Source organism: Leucopleurus acutus, assembly GCF_964270905.1.
Source record: "Leucopleurus acutus genome assembly, chromosome: 1".
Lineage (NCBI taxonomy): Eukaryota > Metazoa > Chordata > Mammalia > Artiodactyla > Delphinidae > Leucopleurus > Leucopleurus acutus.
This window is the reverse complement of record NC_139142.1, coordinates 49,299,913-49,327,578: the sequence shown is the minus strand read 5'-3', so window position 1 is coordinate 49,327,578 and position 27,666 is coordinate 49,299,913. Positions and strand designations below refer to the sequence as shown.

The 27,666-nt window shown below is 39.0% G+C and overlaps 1 protein-coding gene across 1 annotated transcript in view; it reads right to left on the bottom strand.

The window, feature by feature from the left end:
- SAV1 (salvador family WW domain containing protein 1) overlaps nt 1-23,806 on the bottom strand; it is a 28,647-nt gene extending 4,841 nt beyond the window's left edge. Inside the window, exons 1-4 of the mRNA XM_082832370.1 lie at nt 23,511-23,806; nt 20,032-20,475; nt 5,085-5,355; nt 2,245-2,388 (exon numbers count right to left, since the gene is read on the bottom strand). Coding sequence (XP_082688496.1) covers nt 2,245-2,388; nt 5,085-5,355; nt 20,032-20,475; nt 23,511-23,604 — 953 coding nt within the window. The 5' untranslated portion in view covers nt 23,605-23,806. The remainder of the gene's footprint in view (nt 1-2,244; nt 2,389-5,084; nt 5,356-20,031; nt 20,476-23,510) is intronic.
- Between the last annotated feature and the right edge of the window lie 3,860 nt (nt 23,807-27,666).

Here is a 27,666-nt window from a genome sequence, read left to right as displayed (position 1 = left end):
CAAGTGGTATCAAGAGTGAAAGAAGAGAGGGAAAAAGGGAAGAAGAGTCCATCTGCTATCATTCCTCATCCTATTCCTACAGTATATGGATATTATCAGATAAAGAGGTTTCTGTAGGTTAGCTAAGACACCAAGCCATGCTTAATTTTATGGATGAATGTCTATGTAATTTCAAATAAACTAAAAACAAACTTCTGACAAGCACTGTTTATACTCTGTATAATAATATCTATAATTAAAACCTTTTTAAAAATTACACTGACAAGGCTTAAATTTGACTTAGAAAAAAAAAACTGATGATTTTAGACTACAACCCTCATAATATCATCTTGTCTCTCTGCATCAGGCCACACAGATCAACAGCCATGAATTTATAGACTAAAAAGATCAGAGGGAATGTAAGGGAATGTTATGTTGGCCAAGAATTAACAAATAGTTCATAGTAAATGACCAGTGACTTTATAAGATTTAATTATTTTATTCAAAATTCATTGTACAATCATCTTAAACTTTCTAAAAACTCTTCTTTGGGCTATCTTGTGCTGATAGTTTTGGTTTTTGAAATATAAATGGAATATTAAGAGTAAGGCTGCAAAATTTCACCTTATATAATTGTTAACAGTACTGTACATGCAATTATTATGTGTAAAATACGTAGCAAAGTACCAGGAATTTAAATACTCAGTAAGTGATAATTATTATTAAATAAGAAGTAGTAATGACAAAAGTTAAGAGTATGAACTTTGAAGTTAGAGAGAAAGGTTTGAAATCTACCACTTAATATTTGTGTGATCTTAGCAGAGTTTTTTTCAGCTGTAAAATAGGTTTTGGGAAGATTATATGAGATAACATATGTAAAAACTTAGCACAGTATGGTACAGGAAGCACTGGATTATCAATAACTATTTACTTTCAGACATCCCCTTTTCTGAAATCACAGCACTTTGTATATACCACTGTCACTGATCCTTACCACACTGGATTATTGATCTGAGTACCTACTTCTGTTTTCCCAGAAGAGAGACGCTCTTTGAGGCAAATATTTCATTTATTCATGACTATATTCCAAGAACAGTGCCTACTATGGCACCCAACAAATATCCTCAATGAGCCTAGCAAACTCATAGCCATCTTTAAAAACTAGTGCATGGATTTTCCTTTTGGTGCAGCTTTCCTTGCTCACTCATAATAGTAAGAAACCATTGTTAAGGGCTTACTCAAGTCAGCCACTGTGCCATTTGATTTAAAATGCATGATCAGGGACTTCCCTGGTGGTCCAGTGGCTGGGACTCCATGCTCCCAATGCAGGGGGCCCGGGTTCAATCCCTGGTCAGGGAACTAGATCCCGCATGCATGCTGCAACTAGAGTCTGCATGCCACAACTAAGACCCAGTGCAGCCAAAAATAAATAAATATTTAAGAAAAAAAAAGCATGATCACTTTTAAGCCTCACCACACCAAGTAAAGTAGACAAGATTATTATCCCCTGTATTTCAGTAGAGGAAAAACACTTAGAACTAAGTTCAATAACTTGCCCAAGGTCATTCGGTAAGTAGGTGATGGAGACAGAAATCACGCTTTCCTTCCAGACAGTTTCCTTCCTGAGTGATCTTAACCACTATTCTATACCTTTACCCACAATAATAACAGTAACCATTTACTAAGCTCTCTCAATGTGCAAGACACTGTGATACATATTTTAGATGCATTATTTTATTGAATACTCAATAACCTTAAGAGAAGGTACTATTATTATCTCCAATTTACAGAAAACAAAACTAAGTTAAGCACCCTTCCCAGGGTAACAAAGCTATCAGTGAACACAGATCACCTCCTCCCAGAACTTGAGCCACCACACATACTATTTCCTCAACACCCTTGTGTCCCGCTTTGATTCACCTATGTACCTAGGACTTACCTGGTTCCTTCCTTTTATCACAGGTATTGCATCACTTATTTACAAGTTATTCTACCCCTATGAGAATGTAAGCTTTTTATTGCATCCCTGTAATAGCCTAGGTCTGCACACAATAGAAAGTGAAGATTCAATAAATATTTGTAAAACTTCTATTTCTAATCAATGACTTTTCAACTTTATAAGCTGTGATATCCCTTCTTTAAATAACAATGGGCTTTTAAATAATATTTTTTTAAAAATGGTGCTGTGTGCTTTAAGCAGCCCAGAGACTCCATTCAGGCTTCTACTCACCACTCAACAAAAATTTGTGCTGTAAATTCACTTACTTCACAGGGGCTCGAGCATAAACCTGAAGCCAATCAGGAATTTCTGCAGTATGATAAGGATTTGCAGGTACCAGAAGGGACTGATTTCTTTCAGTTTGCTGTGGCTGGTATGTGACAGGAGGAGGTTGATCATACCGAGGTACACTAAGAAGAAACAATCAATGTTCATTAGGATAAAGGCCCTAAATAAAACATGAAATACAAGAATAATATTTAAGTGTTTTTCAATGTGCCTCTTGCCCAAACTTCTACCACCTAAAAAACATAAGGATCTGGCTTTTTTTTAAACCATACTATAGGGGAAGTAAAATGCACCTTCTCTTGGAAACTTGTATGTCACTAGTGATGGATATAAAACTAAGCTAAATCTTTACATATTTTTAAGAGATTTCATCTGGCTGATATTTATTCTTTTCAAGGGCAACTTTAAAGAAGGTTATTAAAAAAGTCAGAGCTAAGTTATAATCTTTATACAGAGGCTTAAAACTAGAATCAAATTTTAGTAATAACTAGTAATTAGCTATAAATTTATACTGGAAAAGTTGATAATTTTTCTCAAAATAAGAATGGATATTTTCTTTCTCCTTTAGGCTGAAAAGGGGGTTTGGAACAGGTACTACAGTAGGAGTGAGTACTGTGCTTGAAATATCCACATAACTATACTATTTCCTTTCTACTTTTACCACCTTAAGAGAGCATATGGGAGTTAGGGTTGATTAGAACCTGTTTTTAGAACCTGTTTTAAGTCAGAGACTTAAAAAAAAAAAAAGACCATGCTTTTAATTAGTTCTAACAGCCTATAAGTTGGGGGAGGGGGGAAGGAAAGAACAGCAAGGTGGGGTAAGGGCTCTTAATGGGAAGATGCTAAGGAAAGCACTGACCCACTTGAAGGTTAACGACTGAATTCCGGGAGACCGTAATGGCCTATTCCAGACTTGGAGATAAAACTGGAAGAGCCTGCTTCCAAACATAAAGGTTTATGTGTGTATCAGGAAAGATCATTCCAATACTAAACCAGGACTCAAGTAACTGTTGGATTAGACTGTAGTTAACAATTTAAAGATCAATGTGCAAATGGCACTGAATTTTATCTTCAACTCTTCTTTCATAAGTAGGTGCAAAGTGAAATATTCCTTGATAGCACAACTGGGAGGTGGGAAAGAACTGAGGCTTCGAAGTCAGATACACCCTGGGGGGTGTGCGGGTTAACCTCAGTTTGGCCAATTACAAGCTGCACGAATGTAAGCGAAAATGCTTCACTTCTCTAAACCTTAGCCTTTTTATTTGTAAAACCAGAATAAATTCATACCAAAAATGACTCTTCTAAGGATTAAATGACCTAATATATGTCAAGAGTTCTGTATAAGGATTAGCATAATACAGACAACCAAACAGATGCTAATACTACCTATCTGAGCTTAAGGAAGGTGTTTATTCTCTCCTGCTTAAAGTCTACAGAGTTGCTAAGAGAAGCAAATTAACTAATTGTGAAAATGCTTTGTAAACTATAAAATTCTATAATAATATTCAATATAAAATTAATGATGATAAACAGAAAACTAGGCTCAATATACTCTCAAATCTGGTTATATGGACCAGAAAGCCTCTGAGATCCAGTGACAGCAAACTGTAACCACGTTTTGCTGGGGGTTTTTAGGGTTTTGTGGTTTTTTTTGCATTTCTATCATTTATTCATTCAACAAAACATCTACCTGTGTGTGTGTCTCTGTGTTTGGTGCCGGGGACACAGCAGGAATACGTGGAACTCATCCCTGCCCTTGGGTAAGGGTTGTGATCAGGTGGGAGGGAGGCTACAAATTACCCCTATGTCACAGGCCGGCAAATTGAAGCCAGGGAGAGCAGCAGCTTGCCTGAGATGGTAAGGAGAGCAGGCAAAGGGGCCAGAGCCCAACACAGGCAGAGAGTCTGACTTGGTTCTTTTGAAGGGATGACAACCTCACTTGCTCAATGAACACTGAGTGCCACTAAATGGAATCACTGGAAAAAAACTTTTTCAAACTTGAATTAAAAATCCAAATATGTAAAATGATTAAAACAGCACAATAATGACAAAGCTTAGTTTTCTGGGTGATAATATTAAAATGTAGGGACTTCACTGGTGTTGCAATGGTTAAGTCCGCCTGCCAATGCAGGGGACATGGATTCGAGCCCTGGTCCGGGAAGATCCCACATGCCATGGAGCTAAACTAAGCCTGTGCGCCACAACTACTGAGCCCGCGTGCCTAAAGCCCGTGCTCCACAACAAGAGAAGCCACCACAATGAGAAGCCCGCACAGTGCAATGAAGACTATCCCCCGCTCACTGCAAATAGAGGAAGCCCACGCACAGCAACGAAGACCCAATGCAGCCAAAAATAAATAAATAAAATAGATAATCTTCACTTTCTTGTGTGGCAACAGTTAAAAAACATAAAATATCTGTAAATTGAATAAAATCAGCAAAACAAAATTCAAAATATATTCTGACACATTAGAAGGTAGATGTGTATTTTTTATAGAAATTTAAATGTAAAGAGGCAGATATTCTATTTATTTACTTTAATTTCTGGGTATCTTTAACAAAAGCATTCTGGCATATTAAAGCAGAATCTGATCATAAGAATATTGATCCTGTTTTTGAGGTTTGTTTAAAAGTTGTTTTTTAATTATTAAAGTCATTCATTACTAAATATAAGTCCAGAGGAAAAAACTCATAAGCTGTGAAAAATAAAGTTTTCAAATCAAACTTCAGGACATCTTTCTCTTTGATGAAAATATGAGTTCAAAATCTAACTTTAGACAATTTCAAAACAAAGAGTTAAGATAAAGTTGATAGTCTACCTCGGAGCACAGGGATGCCTATATTGAGCCTTTTTATTTGTGTGATCTACATAATAGGTTCCAAATTCTGATGACTCAACTCGCTCCCATCCTGGAGGAAGTCCTTCTCGCTCAAGAGGATGGCTCCAATGAGTTGTATTTGTGTTGTGATCTATGTAATATTTCCTCCCTCTCATTGTCCAGTCCACAGACCAGCCAGGAGGAAGGGGTAAATCTTCAGAACCATGGTTAGTTAAATTTCCTAAAGATGTAGCAGCAACTCTCCCAATACCTGAGAAGAAAGAGAAAAAGAGAAGAAATAGGACAATTATTCATAGCCAAAAAATATGCCATATGAAAAACACTTACAAAATTAACTATCCCAATCGTACTCTTCCTGTTAAAAAAATCATGATTTTACTGTTGCAAATAAAATTTTTCATAAAACTAGCCAGTGTTACTATTATTTAATTACAAAAGAAGAGAGAAACTAGGCTCCCTCTTTGAAATCAGGCTTTTTGGGTTGATGCTTCCATCACCAGGCCATACAAATATTTAACTACTAACAAAGCTAATAAGTAAATATTATACGTATACTGCTTAAGAAAAAGTGAGGAACAGAAAAATTCACCTCATTCAAGATTTAAGATTTGACATTTCATCTAAAACAGCAAAAATGAACTTATAAAACTATTCCCAGTTTGTAATTTCTTAAAAATAACCTGGCTGTACCATAAAACTATTAAGTAAGTTTACCAAGATAACACAGTATAAGGTCAACATACAAAAATCAATTTAATATCTCTATACTAACAACAATTAAAAATAAGTTATACCACTTAGCTCCCAAAAATTAAATATTTACACATCAATCTAACAAAAAAAATTGTGAGATCTGTATGCTGACAACTACAAAACAATGACGAAAGAAATGAAATGGGTGTGGTCAAGATGGTGGAGTAAGAAGACCCTGAGCTTGCTTCTTCCCTTGGGCGCACCAAAATTACAACTATTTACAGAGGAACTATTGATGAGAAAGACTAGAAACCAGCAGAAAAGATCTTCTACAACTAAAAATACGAAGAAGGAACCACAACAAGACTTACAGGAAAGGTGGAAACACAGTATGGTCAAGAACCTTACCCCCACGTGGGCGACCCACAAACAGGAGGATAATTACAACTGTAGAGATTCTCCCCAAGAAGCAAGGGGGCCCAGGTCCCACACTGGGCTCCCCAACCCAGGGGTCCCACACCAGGAAGAAGCCTGTCCAGGAAGACAAGCCCCCAGAACCTTTGTCTTTGTAGGCCAGCAGGGCTCACTTTCAGGAGAGCTGGAGGGCTGTGAGAAATAAAGACTCCACTCTTAAAGGGCACACACAAAACCTCACACACTCCGGGACCCAGGGCAGAAGCAATAATTTTAAAGAAGCTTGGGTCAGACCCACCTGCTAATCTTGGAGAGCCTCCCAGAGAGGCAGGAGGAAACTGGAGCTGACCCTGGGGACTCAGACACTTGTGGCAGACATTTTGGGAGCTTCTTCTACCACCACAAAGACACTGGGTGCTGGCAAGCACTGTTTTGGAATTCTCCCTCTAACTTATTAGCACCAGAACCTGGCCTTGCCCACCAGCCTATGGGCACCAGTATTGGGACACAACAGGTCAAGCCAAGCAATTAGCCCAGCTGGGACACAGCCCCACTCACCAGCAGGCCATCTGCCTTAAAACCCCCTGTGACCGCAGCCACTCCAGGATATGCCCCTGTTCACCAGAGGGCCTAGGACCAAGACCCACACACCAGGGCACCAGCACTAGTCCAATCCCCAGGACCCCGCAGCCAGAAAACTCAGAACCTGGCTCCAACCACGAGTGGGCAGGCACTGGCTTCAGAACCCCCTGGGACCTGAACCTGCCCACCAGCAAGCTGACAAACAACACTAGGACCCCCAGGGCCCTGTAGTCAGAGACCCCAGGACCTAGCTCCGCTCACCAGGGAGTTGGCACTAGTCCCAGAACCTGGTTTCACCAACTGGTCGGTGGGCACCAGCCCCTGGATCCCCTGAGCCCCGGCCCCATCTGCCAGCAGGCAGACATCAGCCCTAGGACCACCACAGCCCTGCAGCCTGGCTTGTCAGGACCCAACCCACCCACCAGCAGGATGGCACCAGCCCCAGGACCCCCTGGGCCCTGGCACCATCCACCAGCAGGCCAAAACCAGATCTGGGACACCTTAAGCCAATTTAGGCAGCCAACCTGGGATCTGGTCCCACCAACCAGTGGTCCAACACAAGCTCCAGGACTGCCAGGACCATGCCGACAGCTGTATAAGGAACCAGCCCCACCCACCTGCGGGCCAATACCAGCTCCAGGACCCCACAGGGCCCTATAGCCAGGGACCCTGGGACATGGCTCTGCCCAACAGAAAACCAAGTATAAAGCTATTAGGAAGGTTGAAAGACAAAAGTAATAAAATCATCTATATCCACAATAAGAAGTTAAGGGATACACAAACCAAAAAGAAGTAAAACATGACAAAACCGGTAAATATCGGGGGGAGGGGTAAAAATGCAGGGTTGTTAAAATGCATTTGAACTTAAGAGATCACCAACTTAACCACATATATATACACACACATATATATGGCTATATATAAACCTCATGGTAACCACAAACCAAAAATCTATAATAAATACACAAAAAAGAAAAAGAACCCAAATATAACACTAAAAATAGTCATCAAATGACATAAGAAGAGAACAAAAGGAACTACAAATAACCCCCCAAACAATTAAGAAATGTCAATAAGTACATATCTATAAATGTAAATGGACTAAACACTCCAACCAAAAGACATAGAGGGGTTTGATCGCAGGACTTCCACAGGACTGGGGGAAACAGAAGCTCTACTCTTGGAGAGTACACAAAAAGTCTCGTGCTCACCAGGACCCAGGGGAAAAAAGCAGTGACCCCATATGAGACAGGGCCAGACCTACCTGCCTAGTACTGGAGGAGCTCCTGCGGAGGTGGCGGGTGGCTGTGGCTCATGGCAGGGACAAAGACACTGGCAGCAGCAGATCCGGGGAGTATGCATTGGTGTGAGCCCTCCTGGAGGTTGCCATTAGCCCTACCCTACAGCCTGTAGGCTCCAGTGCTGGGGTTACCTCAGGCCAAACATCCAACAGGGCAGGAACACAGCCCCACCCATTAGCAGACAAGTGGCTGAAAAGTCTCCCTGAGTACACACAGCCCTTCCCACCAGAGGGATAAGACCCAGCTCCACCCACCACTGGGCAGGAACCAGCCCCTCCCACCAGGAAGCCTGCACAAGCCTCTTAGACAGCCTCATCCATGAGAGGGCAGACAGCAGAAGCAAGAACTACCATCCTGCAGCCTGTGGAAAGGAAACAGCAATCACAGGAAGTTAGACAAAAGGAGATGGCAGAGGATTAGGTCCCAGATGATGGAACAAGATGAAACCCGCAGAAGAACAACTAAGTGAAATGGTGATAGCCAACCTACGGGAAAAAGAATTCAGAATGATAGTGAAGATGATCCAAGATCTTGGAAAAAGAATGGAGGCAAGGATTGAGAAGATGTAGGAAATGTTTACTAAAGACCTAGAAAAACTGAAGAACAGACAAACAGACATGAACAATATATAACTGAAACGAAAAAAAAACACTAGAAGGAACCAATAGAAGAATAACTGAGGCAGAAGAATGGATAAGTGACCTGGAAGACAGAATGGTGGAAATCACTGCCACAGAACAGAATAAAGAAAACAAAAATGAAAAGAAGACAGTCTAAGAGACCTCTGAGACAACATTAAATACACCAATTTTCACATTATAGGGGTCCTAGAAGGAGAAGAGAAGAGAAAGGACCTGAGAAAATATTTGAAGAGATAATAGATGAAAACTTCCCTAACACGGGAAAGGAAACAGTCACCGAAGTCCAGGAAGTACAGAGAGTCCCAGGCAGTAAAAACCCAAGAAGGAACACATGGAGTCACACAGTAATCAAACTGACAAAAATTAAAGAGAAAAAATATTAAAACAAGAGAAAAGTGACCAAAAAAACATACAAGGGAACTCCAATAATGTTATCAGCTGATTCCTCAGCAGAAACTTTGCAGGCCAAAATGAAGTGGCATGATATACTAAAAGTGATGAAAGAGAAGAAACTACAACCAAGAATACTCTACCCAGGAAGGCTCTCATTCAAATTTGATGGAGAAATGAAAAGCTTTACAGACAAACAAAAGCTAAGAGAATTCAGCACCACCAGACCAGCTTTGCAACAAATGCTAAAAGAACTTCTCTAAGCAGAAAAGACCACAACTAGAAACAAGAAAATTATGAATGGAAAAGCTCACGGGTAAAGGCAAACATACAGTAAAGCTAGAAAATCATTCACATACAAGTATATCAAAACCAGCAATTGTGAGAAAAGGAGAACACAAATGCAGGGTATTAGAAATGCATTTGACATTAAAAGACCAGCAACTTAAAACAATCTTGTTTATATATAGACTGCTATATCAAACCTCATAGTAACCACAAACTGAAAATCTACAATAGATACACACACAAAAAAGAAAAAGGAATCCAAACACAACACTAAAGTTAGTCATCAAATCACAAGAGAAGAGAACAAAAGAGGAAGGGAAGGAAGTTTATAGCAATACAAGACTACCTCAAGAAACAAGAAAAATCTCACATAAACAATCTAACCTTATGCCTAAAGGAACTAGAGAAAAAGAACAAAACCCAAAGTTACTAACAGGAAAGAAATCATAAAGGACAGAGAAGAAATAAATGAAATAGAGACTAAAAAGGCAATAGGAAATGGGCTTCCCTGGTGGCGCAGTGGTTGAGAGGCCGCCTGCCGATCCAGGGGACACGGGTTCCTACCCCAGTCCAGGAGGATCCCACATGCCATGGAGCAGCTGGGCCCGTGAGCCATGGCTGCTGAGACTGTGTGTCCAGAGCCTGCGCTCCGCAACGGGAGAGGCCACAGCAGTGAGAGGCCCACGTATCGCAAAAAAAAAGCAATAGGAAAGATCAATGAAACTAAGAGCTGGTTCTTTGAAAAGGTAAGAAAAATTGATAAATCTTTAGCCAGATTCATCAAGAGAAAAAGAGAGAGGGCTAACGTCAATAAAATCAGGAAAAAAAGGGAAAAGTTACATCAAATATCATAGAAATACAAAGGATCGTAGATTAATATGGATAATTACACATCAATAAAATGGACAGCCTAGAAGAAATGTACAAATTCCTAGAAATGCACGATCTCCCAAGATGGAACCAGGAAGAAATATTCAATAGAAGATACAAACAGACCAATTACTAGTAATGAAACTGAATCACTGATAAAAAATACTCCCAAAAAACAAAAGACCAGGACCAGACAGTTGCACAAGAGAACTCTACCAAACATTTAAAGAGTTAACACCTATCCTTCTCAAACTATTCCAAAAATTGAACAGGAAGGAATGATCATGAAATCATTCTACAATACCAGCATCACCCTGATACCAAAACCAAAGACACCACAAAAAAATTACAAGCCAATATCACTAATAAACATAGATGCAAAAATCCTCAACAAAATATAAAAATCAAATTCAACAATACATTAAAAGGCTCATACATCATGACCAGGTGAGATTTATCCCAGGGATGCAAGAATGGTTCAATATCTGCAAATTAATCAACGTGACACACCACGTTAACAAGTTGAAGAATATAAACTATATCATCATCTCAACAGATGCAGAAAGAACTATTGACAAAATTCCACAACAATTTATGATAAAAACTCAGCAAAGTGGGTATAGAGAGAACATGTCTCAACACAATAAAAGCCACTTATGACAAACCCATGGTCAACATAATACTCAACAGTGAAGAGCTGAAAGCCTTTCCACTAAATTCAGGAACAAGACAAGGATGCCCACTCTCCCTGCTTCTACTTAATACAATATTGGAAGCCCTAGCCACAGCAATCAGACAAGAAAAAGAAATAAAAGGTATCCAAATTGGAAGGGTAAAGGTAAAACTGTCACTATTCACAGATAGGATATTCTATATAGAGAACCCTAAAATCTCTGCACAGAAACTATTAGAACAAATAAACGATCTCAGCAAGGCAGCAGGATACAAGATTAATATACAGAAATCTGTTGCGTTTCTATACACTAATAATGAAATATCAGAAAGAGAAAGTAAAGATAAAAACAATTCCATTTAAAACCTCACTCCAAAAAAACAAACACAAAAACAAAAAAATCTAGGAATAAACTTAACCAAGGAGGTTAAAGACCTATATGCTGAAAACTACAAAACACTGATAAAGGAAACTGAAGAGGATTCGAAGAAATGGAAAGATATTCCATGCTCTTAAACTGGAAGAATATTGTTAAAATGGCCATACTACCAAAGCAGTCTGTAGATTTAATGCAATCCCTATCAAAACACCCATGACATTTTTCACAGAATGAGAACAAATAATTTTAAAATTTATATGGAACCACAAAAGACCCAGAGTTGCCAAAGCAATATTGAGAAAAAGAACAAAGCTGGAGGTATCAGTCTCCCAGCCTTCAGACTATACTTCAAAGCTACAGTAATCAAAACAGCATGGTACTGGTGCAAAAAGACACACATAGATCAACGGAATGGAATAGAAAGCCCAGAAATAAACTTACGCACCTACAGTCAATTATTCTATGACAAAGGAGGTAAGGATATACAATGGAGAAAAGACAGTCTCTTTCAACAAGCAGCACTGGGAAAGCTGGACAACTACATGTAAAACAATGAAATTAAAACATTCCTTCACACCATATAGAAAAATAAACTCAAAATGGTTTAAAGACCTAAATTTAAGACATAACACCATAAAACTCCTAGAAGATGACATAGGCAAAACATTCTTTGACATAAATCGTAGCAGTATTTTCTTAGATCAGTCCCCAAGGCAAAAAAAAAAAAGCAAAAACAAATAAATGGGACCGAATCAAACTTACAAGCTTTTGCACAGCAAAGGAAACCATAAACAAAATGAAAAGACAACCCAATGGAATGGGAGGAAATATTTGCAAACAATGCAACCAACAAGGGGTTAATATCCAAAATATACAAACAGCTTACATAACTCAATGTTAAAAAAACAAATAACCCAATCAAAAAGTGAGCAGAAGACCTAAGTAGACATTTCTCCAAAGAAGACATACAGATGGCACATGAAAAGATGCTCAATGTTGCTAATTATTAGAGAAATACAAATCAAAACTACAATGAGGCATCACCTCACACTGATCAGAATGGCCATCATTAAAGAGTCCACAAGTAATAAATGCCAGAGAGGGTGTGGAGAAGAGGGAACCCTCCTACACTGTTGGTAAGCATGTAAATTGGTGCAGCCACTATGGAAAACAGTATGAAGATTCCTTAAAAAACTAAAAATAAAGTTGCATATGATCCAGCAATTCCACTCCTGGGCATATATCTGGAAAAGAGGAAAACTCTAACTCGAAAAGATACATGCACTCCAATGTTCATAGCAGCGCTATTTACAATAGTTGACATGGAATCAACTCAAGTGCCCATCAACAGATTGGCTTAAGAAGATATGGTGTATATATGTGTGTGTATACATATATATATGTATACACACACATATATACACACACACATACACACACAATGGAATATTACTCAGCTCTAAAAAAGAATGAAATATTGCCATTTGCAGCAACATATGGATAGAGAATATTATGCTTAGTGAAATAAGTCAAACAAAGACAAATACTATATGATATCATTTATTTGTAGAATCTAAAAAATAATACAATGAGTCTATACACAAAACAGAAACAGACTCACAGACATAGAAAACAAACTTACGGTTACCAAAAGGGGAAGGGAGGGACAAATCAAGAGTATGGGATTAACGGTTACAAATTATTACATATAAAATAGATAAGCAACAAAGATTTACTGTATAGCACAGGGAATTATACCCAGTATCTTATAATAACCTATAGTGGAATACAATCTGCAAAAAATGAATTACTATGCTGTACACCTGAAACTAACACAATACTGTAAACCAACTAGACTTCAAAAAAAAATTAGAGAGGTATAATCCCTAAATCTAATATACATACAAAAACTGCCAAAAGAACACAGCACTGCGCAAAACCAAGTAGCCCAAAACACTACCGGGGTAATTCTTCCTTTTCCCTACACAACCCCTTACACCCCTCGCAACCACAGGAGCCAATTTCAAATAACTGGCAGAGAAAAACCCTAATTATTCAATAATGTATAATTAGGACAGCACAACATCAATCCTATAAAAAAAATTAAAGGGGCAAAAAGGTACAAAGTTGATTAAAAAAGAACATTCAAAAAAATGTTGCCCCATGGACTTCCCTGGTGGCGCAATGGTTAAGAATCCGCCTGCTGATGCAGGGGACACGGGTTCGTGCCCTGGTCCGGGAAGATCCCACATGCTGCGGAGCGGCTGGGCCTGTGAGCCATGGCCGCTGAGCCTGCGCGTCCGGAGCCTGTGCTCCGCAACGGGAGAGGCCACAACAGTGAGAGGCCCGCGTACCGCAAAAAAAAAAAAAAAAGAAAAAAGACAAGACTAAGAAATTGTCATACACCAAAGAACACTAAGGAAATATGACAACTAAATGTAATGTGGCACTCTGCACTGGATCCTGTAACAGAAAATGAGTATTAAGGAAAAAGCTGGTGAAATCCAAATAAAGCTTGGTATTTAATTTTTTTTAAATCCTCGAGTTCATAAAGACACTAAAAAAATAAACCTCATTGGTTACCTCTGGAGGTGGTTAGGGTATCAACTGACTATTCTGAAAAATAGTAAGTAAAGGAAAAGATCTACCATTTATCCTGTCTTATATGAATAGCAATACTGGATCTAGCCAATAATGATTAATGGCTTCCAAATCAATAGGTGAAAAGCTGATGGACAACATCATGATGATGAATTGGTATGACATCTGATCCCATAACCAAATTTAATATCACAAAAAGAGAAATCAGTCATTATGTGTGTCTGGAACTGATGCAACAGAATGTACACAACGCCACCTATGAAGTACTCTGGCAGAACGGAAAATGCAAGAAAGAAAACAAAATCACTCTTGCTCAGTACCTTTTGGGAAGAAAGGCATACATTTCTAAAACATATGGTGACTATAAAACAAAACAAAGCTAACAAGCCTTTTGGTGAAACTGACTTTGGCCTCTGTCACCTGCAACTGAACATTTATTTAGTAAGTGTAGCTTAAGCAACTTCAGTACTTAAAGAGAAAATATTTAAAGAGAAAAGAAATAAGCCAATGTACTAAAGACAAACACATAGCAAATAACTAAAATCACGCTGTTCAAGCATGCAGTGGCTTTATACTTTCTCATACTTCCATCACTAAAAATGTTGTAGTACTAGCCACAACCAAGGATAGCAATTTTTTAAAAGAATTATAATCAATTCAATGTACTCATATTGAGTTATTGATAAGACCCATAACATTCGGGCCCAACAGAGGTCCCCCTGGAAACACACAGATTTCTAAATGTAGCGTTAAAAACAAAAAGCTATTATAGTAATTTAAAACTGTACAGGCTTAGAGAGTTTGTGACAATTTCATTCATCTGCTTAGAAAATCCAAATTTCCATATACTGAACTTGCCTAAATCTAGAAACACATGTACTGTTACATGTAAACAATAGTAGGTACCAAACAGCAGATTTTAAACCATGATAAACTTGAAATTCACGTTTAGAGGAAACACAAAGACCTCTCTGTAAAACCTCTGTGTCCAGGAACTAAACCTTGCAAGTTATTGATAAGGGAGCCATGAAGTCCACAAAGTCCCAAATAGGCTCATCAGCTTTACCAATGCCATGTGAAACCATGATTCCTAACCTTTTTAGTTAGTTTCAATGACAGTTTATTTAGTTTCAATGACAAACCACCCCCCCACTTTCTGAAGCTGCCATGTGCACTAAATTTTTTTCAAACTATTATTTGGATAATTCTATAAAACTAGTGAGAGATGAATGTACTGTACAAAAAGACTGGAAACCACCAATCTAAAACATAAAATATTATCAGTAATAAAATAAGTCTAGCAGACTTAAAAAAAAAAAAAGCTATATCAAGCTCTAACACACCAGACCTCCACTCTTAAGTTCAGTTAGAAAGCTGAAACTTCAATAACCAAACATGCCAAATCTGGAAAAAGCACACAAGAGCATATGATACCTTACAAAAAACATGAGCACTAACAATTATGAATGTCTACTCTGTCCCTGGCCCTTTCCATATGTACTATTTCATACTCAATCAGCGCTATGAGGTAGTGGTATCATTACCAATTTACAGGTGAGGAAACAAAGGTTCAAGTAAGTTATTTTACCAAAAGCCACACAGATGATATAAGGTCAAATGACAAATTTATTACCAACCACGTAATCTTACCCCAAAAGATCAACTGTAATTCTTCAAAGAAAATATGACTGCCACTAATAAAAGAAAATGCAATCTATAATTCTGAACTTGTTTCTGAGCTACAAGGGAAAAAATAGTTTTCCGTAATTTCAATTATTAGTCCCAGAAAAGAATGAGTGGCATTCATAATCTTCAAAATAACTTCCATTTGCAGGAATTAATGGCACAAGCACCTTCCACTTACATAAAATAAACTAGAACATTAATAAGCTACATACATGGTTTCCCAAAGACACAGATAAAGTATTACTTTGTCTCTCCACCAAGCTTTCACTAGATATGCCTCCAAAGAACTTACTGTCCTACAAAAGTGGCAGATACCTACAAGATCTGTCCTTAGAGACAAGCTCAAAAATTCTAGTTTCCTAATGTTGAAGTGGCTACAGAGAATAAAATAGAATATGGAACTCTAATGAAGGTTACAACCTCCAGGGTAATACTAAACATTACAGCCAATGTTATAATCAAGATGCTGATAAAAATAAACTAAACCAACTGCTTTTTTTCCTCCTCTCCAAAATAACTACAAATAAAGTTGTGCTCCTAAGGATTATTAACACTTCCTCAAAAGAAGATTCTGGTTAACTAATACTTATGCATTTCCTGGAGCAAACACAACTCCAGTAATTTTTTTTTTTTTTTTTTTTTGGTAAGCCCTGGAACTTTTTAATTTGATCTTTATTACTTGATTTCTTTAGCTGTCTTTAAAAATAAAAGTTAAAAGTTTGTTACTTACAATTGCATAGAACTAAATTAGTTAGGAGCAGAACAAAGGAATTCAATCTGCCTTTAGTATTCCAACTAAAGACTTCCTGTTAACAGCAGAATTCCTTCCTCTGGCACATACAGTAACTGCCTGTAGGCCAAAATGTTAAAGGTCAAATTTCACAGCTAAATGTAGAACGTGCTAGGCCGTAAAACCCGTTAAGATATTATACAACTTGTTTTTTGTACTTCTGCTAAATACAGTAAGATGAAATTAACCCCTGAGATAAGGCGTTTCCTAAAAGTCTAAGTAATAACTAATTGGCAGGAATTACTACTGTCAAGTCATTACAAAACTATTTTCTTTCATACCTTTTTTATGATTACATTAGTAACAAATCGAAATTTAAACCTTGTAAAAATAAATCTGTCTACAGCACATCCTTACTCTCCCACAAACTTACTTTCTCCTTTCCATTCATTCAAATTCCCTGAACTCTCTCCAGCATAAATCTGGAAAATATAAGAAGTTTCAAGTCTTTTCAAGATGAATTCAAGAAACTTCCAGCTATTGTCTCATATTCAGATTGTTTTTCTTCTGGAAAAGACAGCTGTTAGGCTTTTCTGTTTGGTTAATAATTGGGTTGTTAATCCTTCCCTGCCACTTAGGAGATCCCTGCAAAGAAGTTCCGTTTTTTTCTGAAAGGTAAAACATTAATCTTATTGCCCCGATATAAATTAATGTTAAGTGAAATTTCTCAAGCATGTATCACTGTCGTAATAAGTGCAAATCTTTTTTTAAATGACATTCTTTAATTTGAAAAAGTATCCAATTAACTTGTATTTTATTTATTTCTAAAATATGACTGGGGAAAGCTGTTTTAAAGTCTGTCATTAAAATTACAAAAACTATATCAAATTGCATAAAAAGGGTTCTAAGAGAGGATCCGTAGAAATTTAGTTTTTACAGTATTTCCTCAAAGATATTTTGCGAATCAGAATTTTAAAATAAGATTTTTAACCTGGTATCATTAATTCTTCATACTTCAGGCATAAAAGTGTCATGAGCTATCAGTGATGGTTGCAACATAAATATACATGGGAAACGTAAGTACGAAGAACAGCAATCTGTATTAATGAAAAAGATTGTTATAAGCTATTATTCCCGCTACCCCTTGGCTACCAAAAATGTCTTAAGACTCCAGACTTGAAATCTGTGGATCCATTCACTTATTCAACCATTTATTTTTAGAGCACCTCTTATACAGTCAGGTGCTTTGCTAATCCTATCTGACTCTTCTCTTTCCCTCATCCCTCAATACCCATTATTGGCCAAGGCCCATCAATGCAGATGCGTCTCACTTCGCCCCTTTCCAAATGTCCCCAGCCTAGGTCAAATCCTCATTAACATTTAAAATATTAACCATAAGACATGCACCAAATGGAAATCTATGGAGCTTTGAAACTACATATAAATAGTGTTCAACATTCAGAAACTCATTAAAGTAAAAAAGCAAGGATATGAAACTGTACAGAGTATAATCACGACAATGTTAAAAAGAAATGTCATGGAAAAAGATGAAGGAAATAACTAAATACAAAGAATCTCTGGCATAATGAGTGCTTTACCTTTACTTTTCTGCATTTTGCAAATTTCCGATAATAAGCAGGTATTACTCTAAAAAATATATAAAAATGAACTTTATTTTTAAAACATACTATTTTGATTGGATAACAAATCACTTCTGAGGTTTAAAACTACACGATAGGGCTTCCCTGGTGGCGCAGTGGTTGCGAGTCTGCCTGCCGATGCAGGGGACACGGGTTCGTGCCCCGGTCCGGGAAGATCCCACATGCCGCGAAGCGGCTGGGCCCGTGAGCCGTGGCCGCTGAGCCTGCGCGTCTGGAGTCTGTGCTCCGCAATGGGAGAGGCCACAGCAATGAGAGGCCCGTGTACCGCAACAACAACAACAAAAAAAGCGACACAATATCAGAAATAGCCAAAAGAAACACTGAAGTATGCAACTGTCTAATCCTTTAACCTAGAATTTAAAAACAAAAAAGGCTCTCACCTATTTTCATTACAGTATTTCTATATGCCTAGAAAACCTCTCCTCTTCAATATCCCAGTGAGACTTGAATGTCAGCTTTCACAAAATAAGCTGCTCTTGCCAACTGTTCCATACTATTTTCAAAACTTCAGTGATTTACTTTCTCCCCAAACCATAATTAAGTCTCATTTTTCCTCCAAAAGCATCATAGATTTGCACTACCACTGGTACCTGAGGTTCTCTTTTCTCTAGCAACCTATCCTGAGTACAGCTAGTAAACTAATCTTGAACACTGCTTTCATAAAATGAAAATCTTGTCCTTTTGAAATCTGCAATGGCTTCTGCTTGACTCGAGTTTAAATCCTACAGCCTGTTGTTGCATCACTAATCTCCACTCCATCTTACAACTTATTTCTTCAAATCAGACAGAATTACACAGTTACTTGGATTTACATGTCTGCTGTTTTCACTGATTATTTCACCTAAAATGTCCTTCCTATATCCCGTGTCAATCTATAGTCCAAGCGCAAAGAAAAATAGTTCAGGTCCCACCTCTTCCATGGACCATTCTCTAAGTATTCTAGCCTACCCTGATCTCTCTCTCTTCTGGCTCCCTATCGCACTCAGTCAGTACCACATAGTATAACAACTGTCTATCATCATTTTTCATATATTGGTTTTGTTCTCCCAAATAAGGTACCAGAAGTCAGATACCAAAAGGGAAAATGATAGACACATAAATGATTAATACTAAGTGAATGAAATGTTTTCTACACTCAAAACGCTCATACACCAAACTGTTTTTAAGTCACTTTATTTGAAGTTTCATGGGCTAAAAAAGTAAATGTCTCATGTATTTTTTATTTTTATCCTGCCAAAATTTAAAGCCTACAACTTACTAGGAAAAAAAAACAATCAGATTAAAAAGTTTAATTTTCAGCTTGCTTCAGTTTACCTAGTGTAATCTAGTACTTTAGGAATAAAGTAAAACTGTGCATTTCTCCTATCTCTTCTGCTCCCTGTCAGGAAAATTATCCCAAAGTCAGGAAATATAGAGAGCAGATTTTTGAAAATTATATGGCAAATATTTTTGCTCATTGCAAAAAGCACAACAACAAAAAGACACACTTAACACACAATTAATCATTTGACAATAAGTCTTTTTAAACTAGGGAAATAATTCTTTAACTACAAAAACAGTTCTGTTAAAAAAGAAACAGTGCAAGTGTTAGCTAAGTAATGATGCAGTTGCCCGTGGTATCACCTACCATGCGCAATTCTTATTTGCCTTTCCTTTCCCAGGTTTAAGTCCAGTTTCTCTGAATCCCTAACCGTCCCATTCTACTAAATCTAAACATAGATTCAATCCAACTACAGACATTAAAATCTCTCTAAGTTTTCAAGGTTCATACTGTTAACAGTCTAGATAGAATTCAGATACGTATCAAGTTTTTACAAAATAATTAGGTGAGTTAATGGACACAAAATTCTTTCCCTCCATGTAGGTTAATAATTATTTGCAAGCAGGCTTAGCAAGACTGGCAAAATGGAGTAGTAGTTCTCTAGGAGTATCTGTTAGCTTCCCAAGAAAATCTAGAAAAAGAACATCTTTTTAATGAAGTGTTAATAAACCTAAATACAAACTAATTTTAAGTTACCTGAAGCATGCCTCCCCTGATTCTGTGGCATTCTTTGGAAGAGATCATGGTTGTATTCATAATATCTATAGTCTTCGTGTGCTCGATCTCCAAGTGGGCGCCTCCTCTGACCATCAAAATAATTATCTGAATAATAATATCGGGAACCAGAGTCTCCATTTTCAACAGCAAAATTAACTTCTGTTAAAAATGACTGAGAAGAGCCATATTCCCTAGGGACATCTGCTAGACTCCTGGCAAGGTAAGAAGGTGCAGATAATCTGTTGCTTTCTCTTCTCATTATTTCATGAGGTGTTCTTTGAATTGGAGTTCTAAGGAAACTATGGTTTCTTGAAACTATTCCATCTCCAGAAGCTGCAAAGGCATTAGAGCTTGAATCTGGAAGACAGATATCAGTTCGTCTTGGAATTGTTGGACCATGCCGGATAAATGAAGGCATAAGATCTATAACAGAACAAAGAGTAAAATGACCAGTAAGTAATACACTTTTCAAAAGTTGTTCATTTATATCTATCACCCCAAAATGAAAAATTTCAATGGACTTAAGAAAACACAATTTAAAATTTTAGGAAAGTATTTGTGTTTGTTTGTTTATTTATTTATGGCTGCGTTGGGTCTTCATTGCTGCGTGCAGGCTTTCTCTAGTTGCGGCGAGCGGGGGCTACTCTTGGTTGCGGTGTGCGGGCTTCTCATTGCAGTGGCTTCTCATTGCAGAACACGGGCTCTAGGCACATGGGCTTCAGTAGTTGTGGCACGCGGGCTCTAGAGCGCAGACTTAGTAGTTGTGGCGCACAGGCTTAGTTGCTCTGAGGCATGTGGGATCTTCCCGGACCAGGGCTCGAACCCGCGTCCCCTGCATTGGCAGGCGGATTCTTAACCACTGCGCCACCAGGGAAGTCCCTGGGTATTTAAAAATTGAGGCTGATTGATGTCTTCCCACTCAAATGAATTTATAATTTGTATAAACATGTTATATGTAAGCTCTGCCAGAATCGGACGTATTCTGCATACTACCATACATGATATGATTAAACGTCAATAAGCTTAACTATGAAATACACATTAATGAAACACTCATGAATAAACATGTAAACGATCTAACAAATGGATACACAGTTAACCAGCATAACTTAACATTTCAGTTTGTTTTGCTGATTTTACTTCATTTTCAAAATTCCCCAAGCCCTTCTTCAAGCAAACACGATTTAAAAAATAAAACAGAACATAATGCTATTCCCAAACATGTAAAGGTGAATTCCTCTAAAAAGATTTTAATATTATTAACCTGGCCTTCCTACTCTTGGAATTATGTAGCAGTAGTACAGTAATCAAAACATGGAAAAACTAAAAATTTAACTATGAAAATTAAAAAATAAAAAAGATCTCATTTCTGGGACTACCCTGGTGGTCCAGTGGTTAAGACTCCGCCTTCCAATGCAGAGAGCACAGGTTCCATCCCTAGTCCGGGAACTAAGATCCCATATGCCACAGGGTGCGGCCAAAAATCTTAAAAAAAAAAAAAAGAATCTCATTTCGAAGAGACACACAAATGTTGAACCAGTTCAAAAAAAAGCCAAGTCTAAAACTATGGCTCCTTTAAGAACAATTATAACTCAAAACAGAAGATAAGAGAAGAACAATGGATTTAAGGATACAGTACTTTTTTTTTTTTTTTAATTTTTGGCTGAGTTGGGTCTTTGTTGCAGTGCACGGGCTTCTCATCTTGGTGGCTTCTCTTGTTGTGGAGCACGAGCTCTAGGCACACAGGCTTCAGTAGCTGGGGCACATGGACTCAGTAGTTGTGGCTCCTGGGCTCTAGAGCACAGGCTCAGTAGTTGTGGCACACGGGCTTAGTTGCTCCGCGGCATGTGGGATCTTCCCGGACCAGGGCTCGAACCCATGTCCCTTGCATTGGTAGGCGGATTCTTAACCACTGTGCCACCAGGGAAGCCCAGGATACAGTACTTTTGAACACAGAACTTAAATAGCTTATGTATTCCCGGTTAGAAAGCAAATACCTTTATAGCAAGAAGAAAACTGGATTTGGAGACCGTTTTATTAGTTCATTAACAGTATCAGAGAGCACTCATCTTAATATACAACAGAAGCTAACTAAGCTAACTAGACAAAAATAAGTATCCAAATAAACAAGGCTCAACATTTGATGAAACTAAAAAAGTACTATATCAAAAGTTATTTGCTTAAAGGTGTGGCAAATGTATTTCATGATTTCAAGTAATGTTCAATAAACTTTATTTGCAGCAAACTGCAAGCTATTTTAGCCAAAATCCTAAGAGAATGTGTAACCGAAAATCAAAATGTTAAAAAAGGCTTAAAAATCAAGTTTCAGGTTACTGATGTACCCATCTGATCTCTTCTGTTCTGTAAGAAAGCACTGCAAATACAAGGATAAATCTGGAAAGTTGATGATGTGGTTGTAATGGAAAAAACATGCTCTCCACACCTTTCTGTGTGATCTTGGGCAAATATTACTAGGAACCTCTATGAAAAGCTTTCCCAATTACAATATGAGGTAATGCTTAAGTCACAAAGTCACCAGCTTCCAAGAAGGAAACTTACACAAAGGACCCAGCAGTATGAGCACCAAAAAATTAGCTCCTTAGCTCACAAATGTTCTGAACACACAAGCAAGAATTAAAAATTCAAAAGACTCCGCCGGAAAATCAGAGTCAAATACTTAAATTGAAAATTAGAAAAGTGCCAGTGTTCAGGGGGAAGAAAAATGCACTCTATTAAATTTTTTTTAAAAAACAAAAAAAAACTTTTTCGTAATATACCCTGAAATATGATAGAATTTGAGTACTTTCTTTTTGGGGTCTCTAGGGTGCTTTATTTGAAGCAATTCTCACGATGAACACAGCCAAACATGTAATTTTGGCTCCTCCACCCTGAGATCTACTATTGATGAGGCTTTGGGTAGTGGCTACAATAGCGACGGTCAGCTTTCACCTCCTTACTTCGGCATCCAACAGCTGACGGGCTAAGGAATTCTACCCAAGCGTTCGCACGGCTTCCAGCACGGGCGAGTGACACCCTCAATGTTTACAAACACAAGGCAAATCTCGACGTAACGAGAAGAGAAAAACATGTGCCCCAGTGTAATCACTTTAAAATTTCCTATAAAATCAGGGGATCAGCAGTTTAAGTGTTTCCTAAAGAACCTCTTTCTTCCCGTAATCAAAACCAACGACACTGCCACAAGGGGACCGGAAAGTCTGTGGTTATTTGGGGGGGAGGGGGGCGGAGGTGGAATAATCTAAGTTTCTTATTCTTTATCAGCTTTCAAACAACGAACACCACTCCAGGCATAATAAAATTAAAAAACAAAACAAAAACCAATATTCCACAGAGACCAAAAAGGAATGCGAAGCCGCGGGGAGCGGCGTCCGGCACCCCGCCCGGGTCCCCGCAGCCCGTGGCCGCCCCGGCCAGGTGTGGGCGCGGCGCCCGACACTCACTCCGCAGCAGAGGCGACGTCTCCTTCTTCACGTACTTCCCCTGCACCTCGGCCGGCTTGGACACTTCGTTTTTGGTTTTTTTTCGGGACAGCATCCTTGTCCACGAGGCCCCAGGCCACACCAAGCAGCCGCCCTAGGACTCCGCGACGGGCGCCGGGCGTCCCCGCCGCCACCTCCGCCGGCGCCGCCGCCTCCTTCCCTCCCGAGCCGCCGCCGCCGCCGCCGCCGCCGCCGCCGCCTCTCCGCAGCCCGGGGTCGCCCACAGGGACTGCCGCATGTTCGGGGCGCTAAGCGCGCCGGCCACCACTCAATCTCTTGTCCGCTCCTTCCCGGAAGTCTGCCCGCTCCGCGACGCTGCCCGAGAACTCAGAGAAGAGCGGCCAGGGACGCCCGCGCAGGGCCATGGTCCGCTGCGGGCCGCCTAATAGCCGCTACGACTGCCGCCGCCGCCGCCGCCGCCTACGTCCCGTAAACTTTCCCCGCGGCCGCTGGGAATTCTGGGAAACTCGACGCAGCGCGAGCGCCGCCGCCCCTCCCCCACACCAGCTCCGGGGCGCGGCTCGGACTGCCGGATGGTTGCCGAGCTCCTAGCTAACGGGCTGGCCCCGCTGTCTGCAGGAGGGGTAGCGGCTGCCCTCACTACCCCTCGGCGAGAAGCAGGTCCCGCGGACACGAAGGACAAAACCCTCCCGCGGGAGGCCGTGGCACGCTCCTGCAAAGGAGCCTCTTCTATTCTACCCGCAGATTTTTCTCTCAGGACCTCGAGGGAGCCGGTGACGCCCCCAAGATGCGTTCCCGTCCCCGGCCACGAAAGAGGACGTCCCTCTTGGAGTTTTTTGGGCTGGTAAATTCAAGTCCGTGATAGCACAGAACGCCAGTAGAGTTGAAGGAACACCACCACGCTTAGGCTAGTGCCGCACCAAAAAAAAATCTAGAGCCCTCTTTTTGTTGAAAACATTAGTCTGGCCAATACTAATTAAACAGTATGAATCTGTAGTCTCCCAAGTGCCGGGGAGTGTGCATCTTTCTGATAAAGGAAAAAACGGAGGAAGAGGCCAAAATGGAGTTTCTACGATCTTTGATGTAAGATAAATTTGATTATTAGCATAACTTATTTAATCACCACTGTCATTATTATACGAACTAATCACATATTTCCTCTTGGAGATGTCAATGGAAAAAAATCAATAAATAATCTACAATAGGCATAGAAAAGAGTTTTATTTGAGCCAAACTGGGAAGTATAAGCCCAGAAGACAGCTTCTCAGATAACTCTAAGGAAGTGCTGGGGGAAGCATAGTTTTCCGCGTAGGTTTGTGTCTAGTGGGAACAAAGAACATTCAACAAGTCAGGGATGCGTTCCTTCAAGGTTTCCAAAAAATGTATCAGTTTGGAATACAGCGAGTCAGTATGGCCTTAGCACCTGGGAAGGGAGTCTTATCATTGAAGCAGCAACAGCATTGGTGGCCCAGCAAGGGAGGCATTTAATTTTTATTTTTAACATGGACATTCTTTAGTTTTGGTAAGTGAGCTCTTTTCTTTAATAATTAAAGCAGATGTACAATGTGTGTTTGATAGGCCACAGGCTGTTTTAGCTAGCATAAAGTTAACTCGTGTAATCCAGAATGACTTCCTTATACCTCAATATGTGAACATTTCTTTCTTAAATATTCCAGTATTCGATTTTTTGAGAATTTTGAGCACTAAAGGTCAAGACCTGGGATTTTTTAATCAAAAATAGACCCTACTTTCTTCTATATAACTTAGCAGAGGGGCAAAATGTACAGGATAACATTTAGAAAATAAGATGGGATCCACCCCCAAGTGCCCAAATTGAGGCTTTGACAATGGAAAGTGCTTTCCCTGAGATAGGAAACATCCTACAAGAGATGTAAACAGTTAACAAAAGGCAAGGAATTTTCTACTTATACAAGGTTAGGAAGCTGTTCAAATTTTGTTTTGCCATGAACAAACAAATAAGACATTTTGTCTAGTGCCTGTCTCCATATTTGCATATTGTTATGGTCCCTTGGTACAAATCTCTCACAATTCATTCAATAACCAACAAATATTTATTGATCACCCACTCTGCTAGGCACTGTTCTAGGTGCTTGGGCTATAGCAATAGGCAAAGAATCCCTACTCTCACGGGGAAGAGAGACAATAAAGAAGAAAAATAAATAAAATGTACTGTGCTACATAGTGATAAGTGCTGAGGTGAAAATTAAACAAGAAAAAGAGGGTTTGTGATTTTAGTGGGACTAGCCCATGAGAAGGAGCCTTTGGAGTTAAGTGACAAAGGAAATTGGCAATGCAGCTATCTGGAGGAAGAATATTCCAGGCAGAAAGAACAGCAAGTGCAAAGTCACTGCAAGTTACCATGTTCCTGGCTGTTTGAAGTAATGTAAGAAGGTCTGTGTAGCTGGAGCAGAGGAGTAGTGGGAAATGAAGTTAGAGAGGTAACAATGGCACCTAGGGCCTTGTAGGTAAGGAATTTCACTTTGAGCAGAGGAGTGACATGATCTAACTTAATGTATTTAAATAGGATGGTTTTGGATGCTGTGTTGAAAATAGACTGAATGGGAGCAAGGGTAAAAGTAGGGAGATCAGTCAAAAGCTATTGCTGGCTTGGACCAGGCTAACAGCAGTGGAGATGATGCGAAGTGGTCAGACTTTGGATATATTTTAACGACAGAGCCAACAGGATTTGCTAACAGATTGAATATGGAGTATGAGAGAGAGAGAAATCAAGGATCACTCCTGTGGGTATGTAAATCTTAACAATAGAACAGAAATATTATGTATAAAATAAATAAGCTACAAGGATATATTGTACAACACAAGGAATACAGCCAATATTTGATAATAACTATTAATGGAGTATAACCTTTAAAAATTGTGAATCACTATGTTGTGTACCTATAACATATAATATTGTATATCAACTGTATCTCAATTTTAAAAAAAAAGAATAGAATAGAATCTCAACAGAATAGCAGATTGTACTGTGAGAGGAACATCAGAAAAGCAGTTACTTGTTCCTGTTGTTCAGATAGGACCAGTACGAAAGTGTTGGTCGTGTGGATGGAGAGGAGTGATGAAACATAAATGGCGAGACAATGGGGTTTTGTTACAGATAGGGTATGGTGTCAGGAGATGAAGGGAGGGAAGGGGGAGCCAAAGAAGTGCCAGGTTTCTGCCTAGGGCTTACTTCAGAAGGATAAGAGAACAAAAGCATATTAAGACCTCGTTAATATAGCCAACTCTTCACACTTGTGGTTTTCCTAGAGACTGAAATACAGGATGCCTTGCACATTTATGTAAGAAAAAATATAGGATTTTATAGTTAGAAAGGAATCTTAGATCAGCTAGGCTAACCTCACTTTATTAATGTGGAAACCAAGCTAGAAAAATTAAATGATTTGCTTCAGATTTTATTCCTGGTCATTAGCAAACACATCTCAGGATTGGAGTTTTCTATTCCCATTTTGGACCTTTTCCTGTTACAGCACATGAAGAGTCCCACTAATGCGAGTCCAGTTTCTAACAGTTATTTTGAAAGCCATTCATGTTCCAAACAAAGAACTCCCCTTTTCAATGTTATTTCAGTTCTTTGAATTGAGAGAAAGCCTCAACTAGGTGCTCTTTTTAAGAGCTGTAATTTGCCTTTTTATCAAGGAGGGTGCATTCCAAGATCAACAGTCTGCAGACAGCATCAGCAGTAGCATTATGTGAACTTTGAATTCAAATCCTTAAATCCAGACACTTTGAATTCACATCTGTTTTCTAGAAATTCCTGGATTTCTGGTAGTTTTTATTAAGGAATCTAGATTTTGCAGCTCTAATTCTCCAGGCATAGCTTTTGAGAAGGCTAATATTATATTACATAATAGCGATATTTTTTTTCCCCTTGCAGTTGCATTCTCTATGGAGAAAATCTTAGTTTTCTCACATGAAAATTAAGAATTTGAACTAATTGTTTTCCAAAGTGTCTTTCAGGCCTACAGTTTTGTGCCACATAGGCAGAAGGAAATATACAAAAATAAAAACAATTATCCTAGTAGTATAATAGGGATATAGGTGATTTCTTTAAAAATACCTATCATTGGGCTTCCCTGGTGGCGCAGTGGTTGAGAGGGGGAAAAAAATATATATA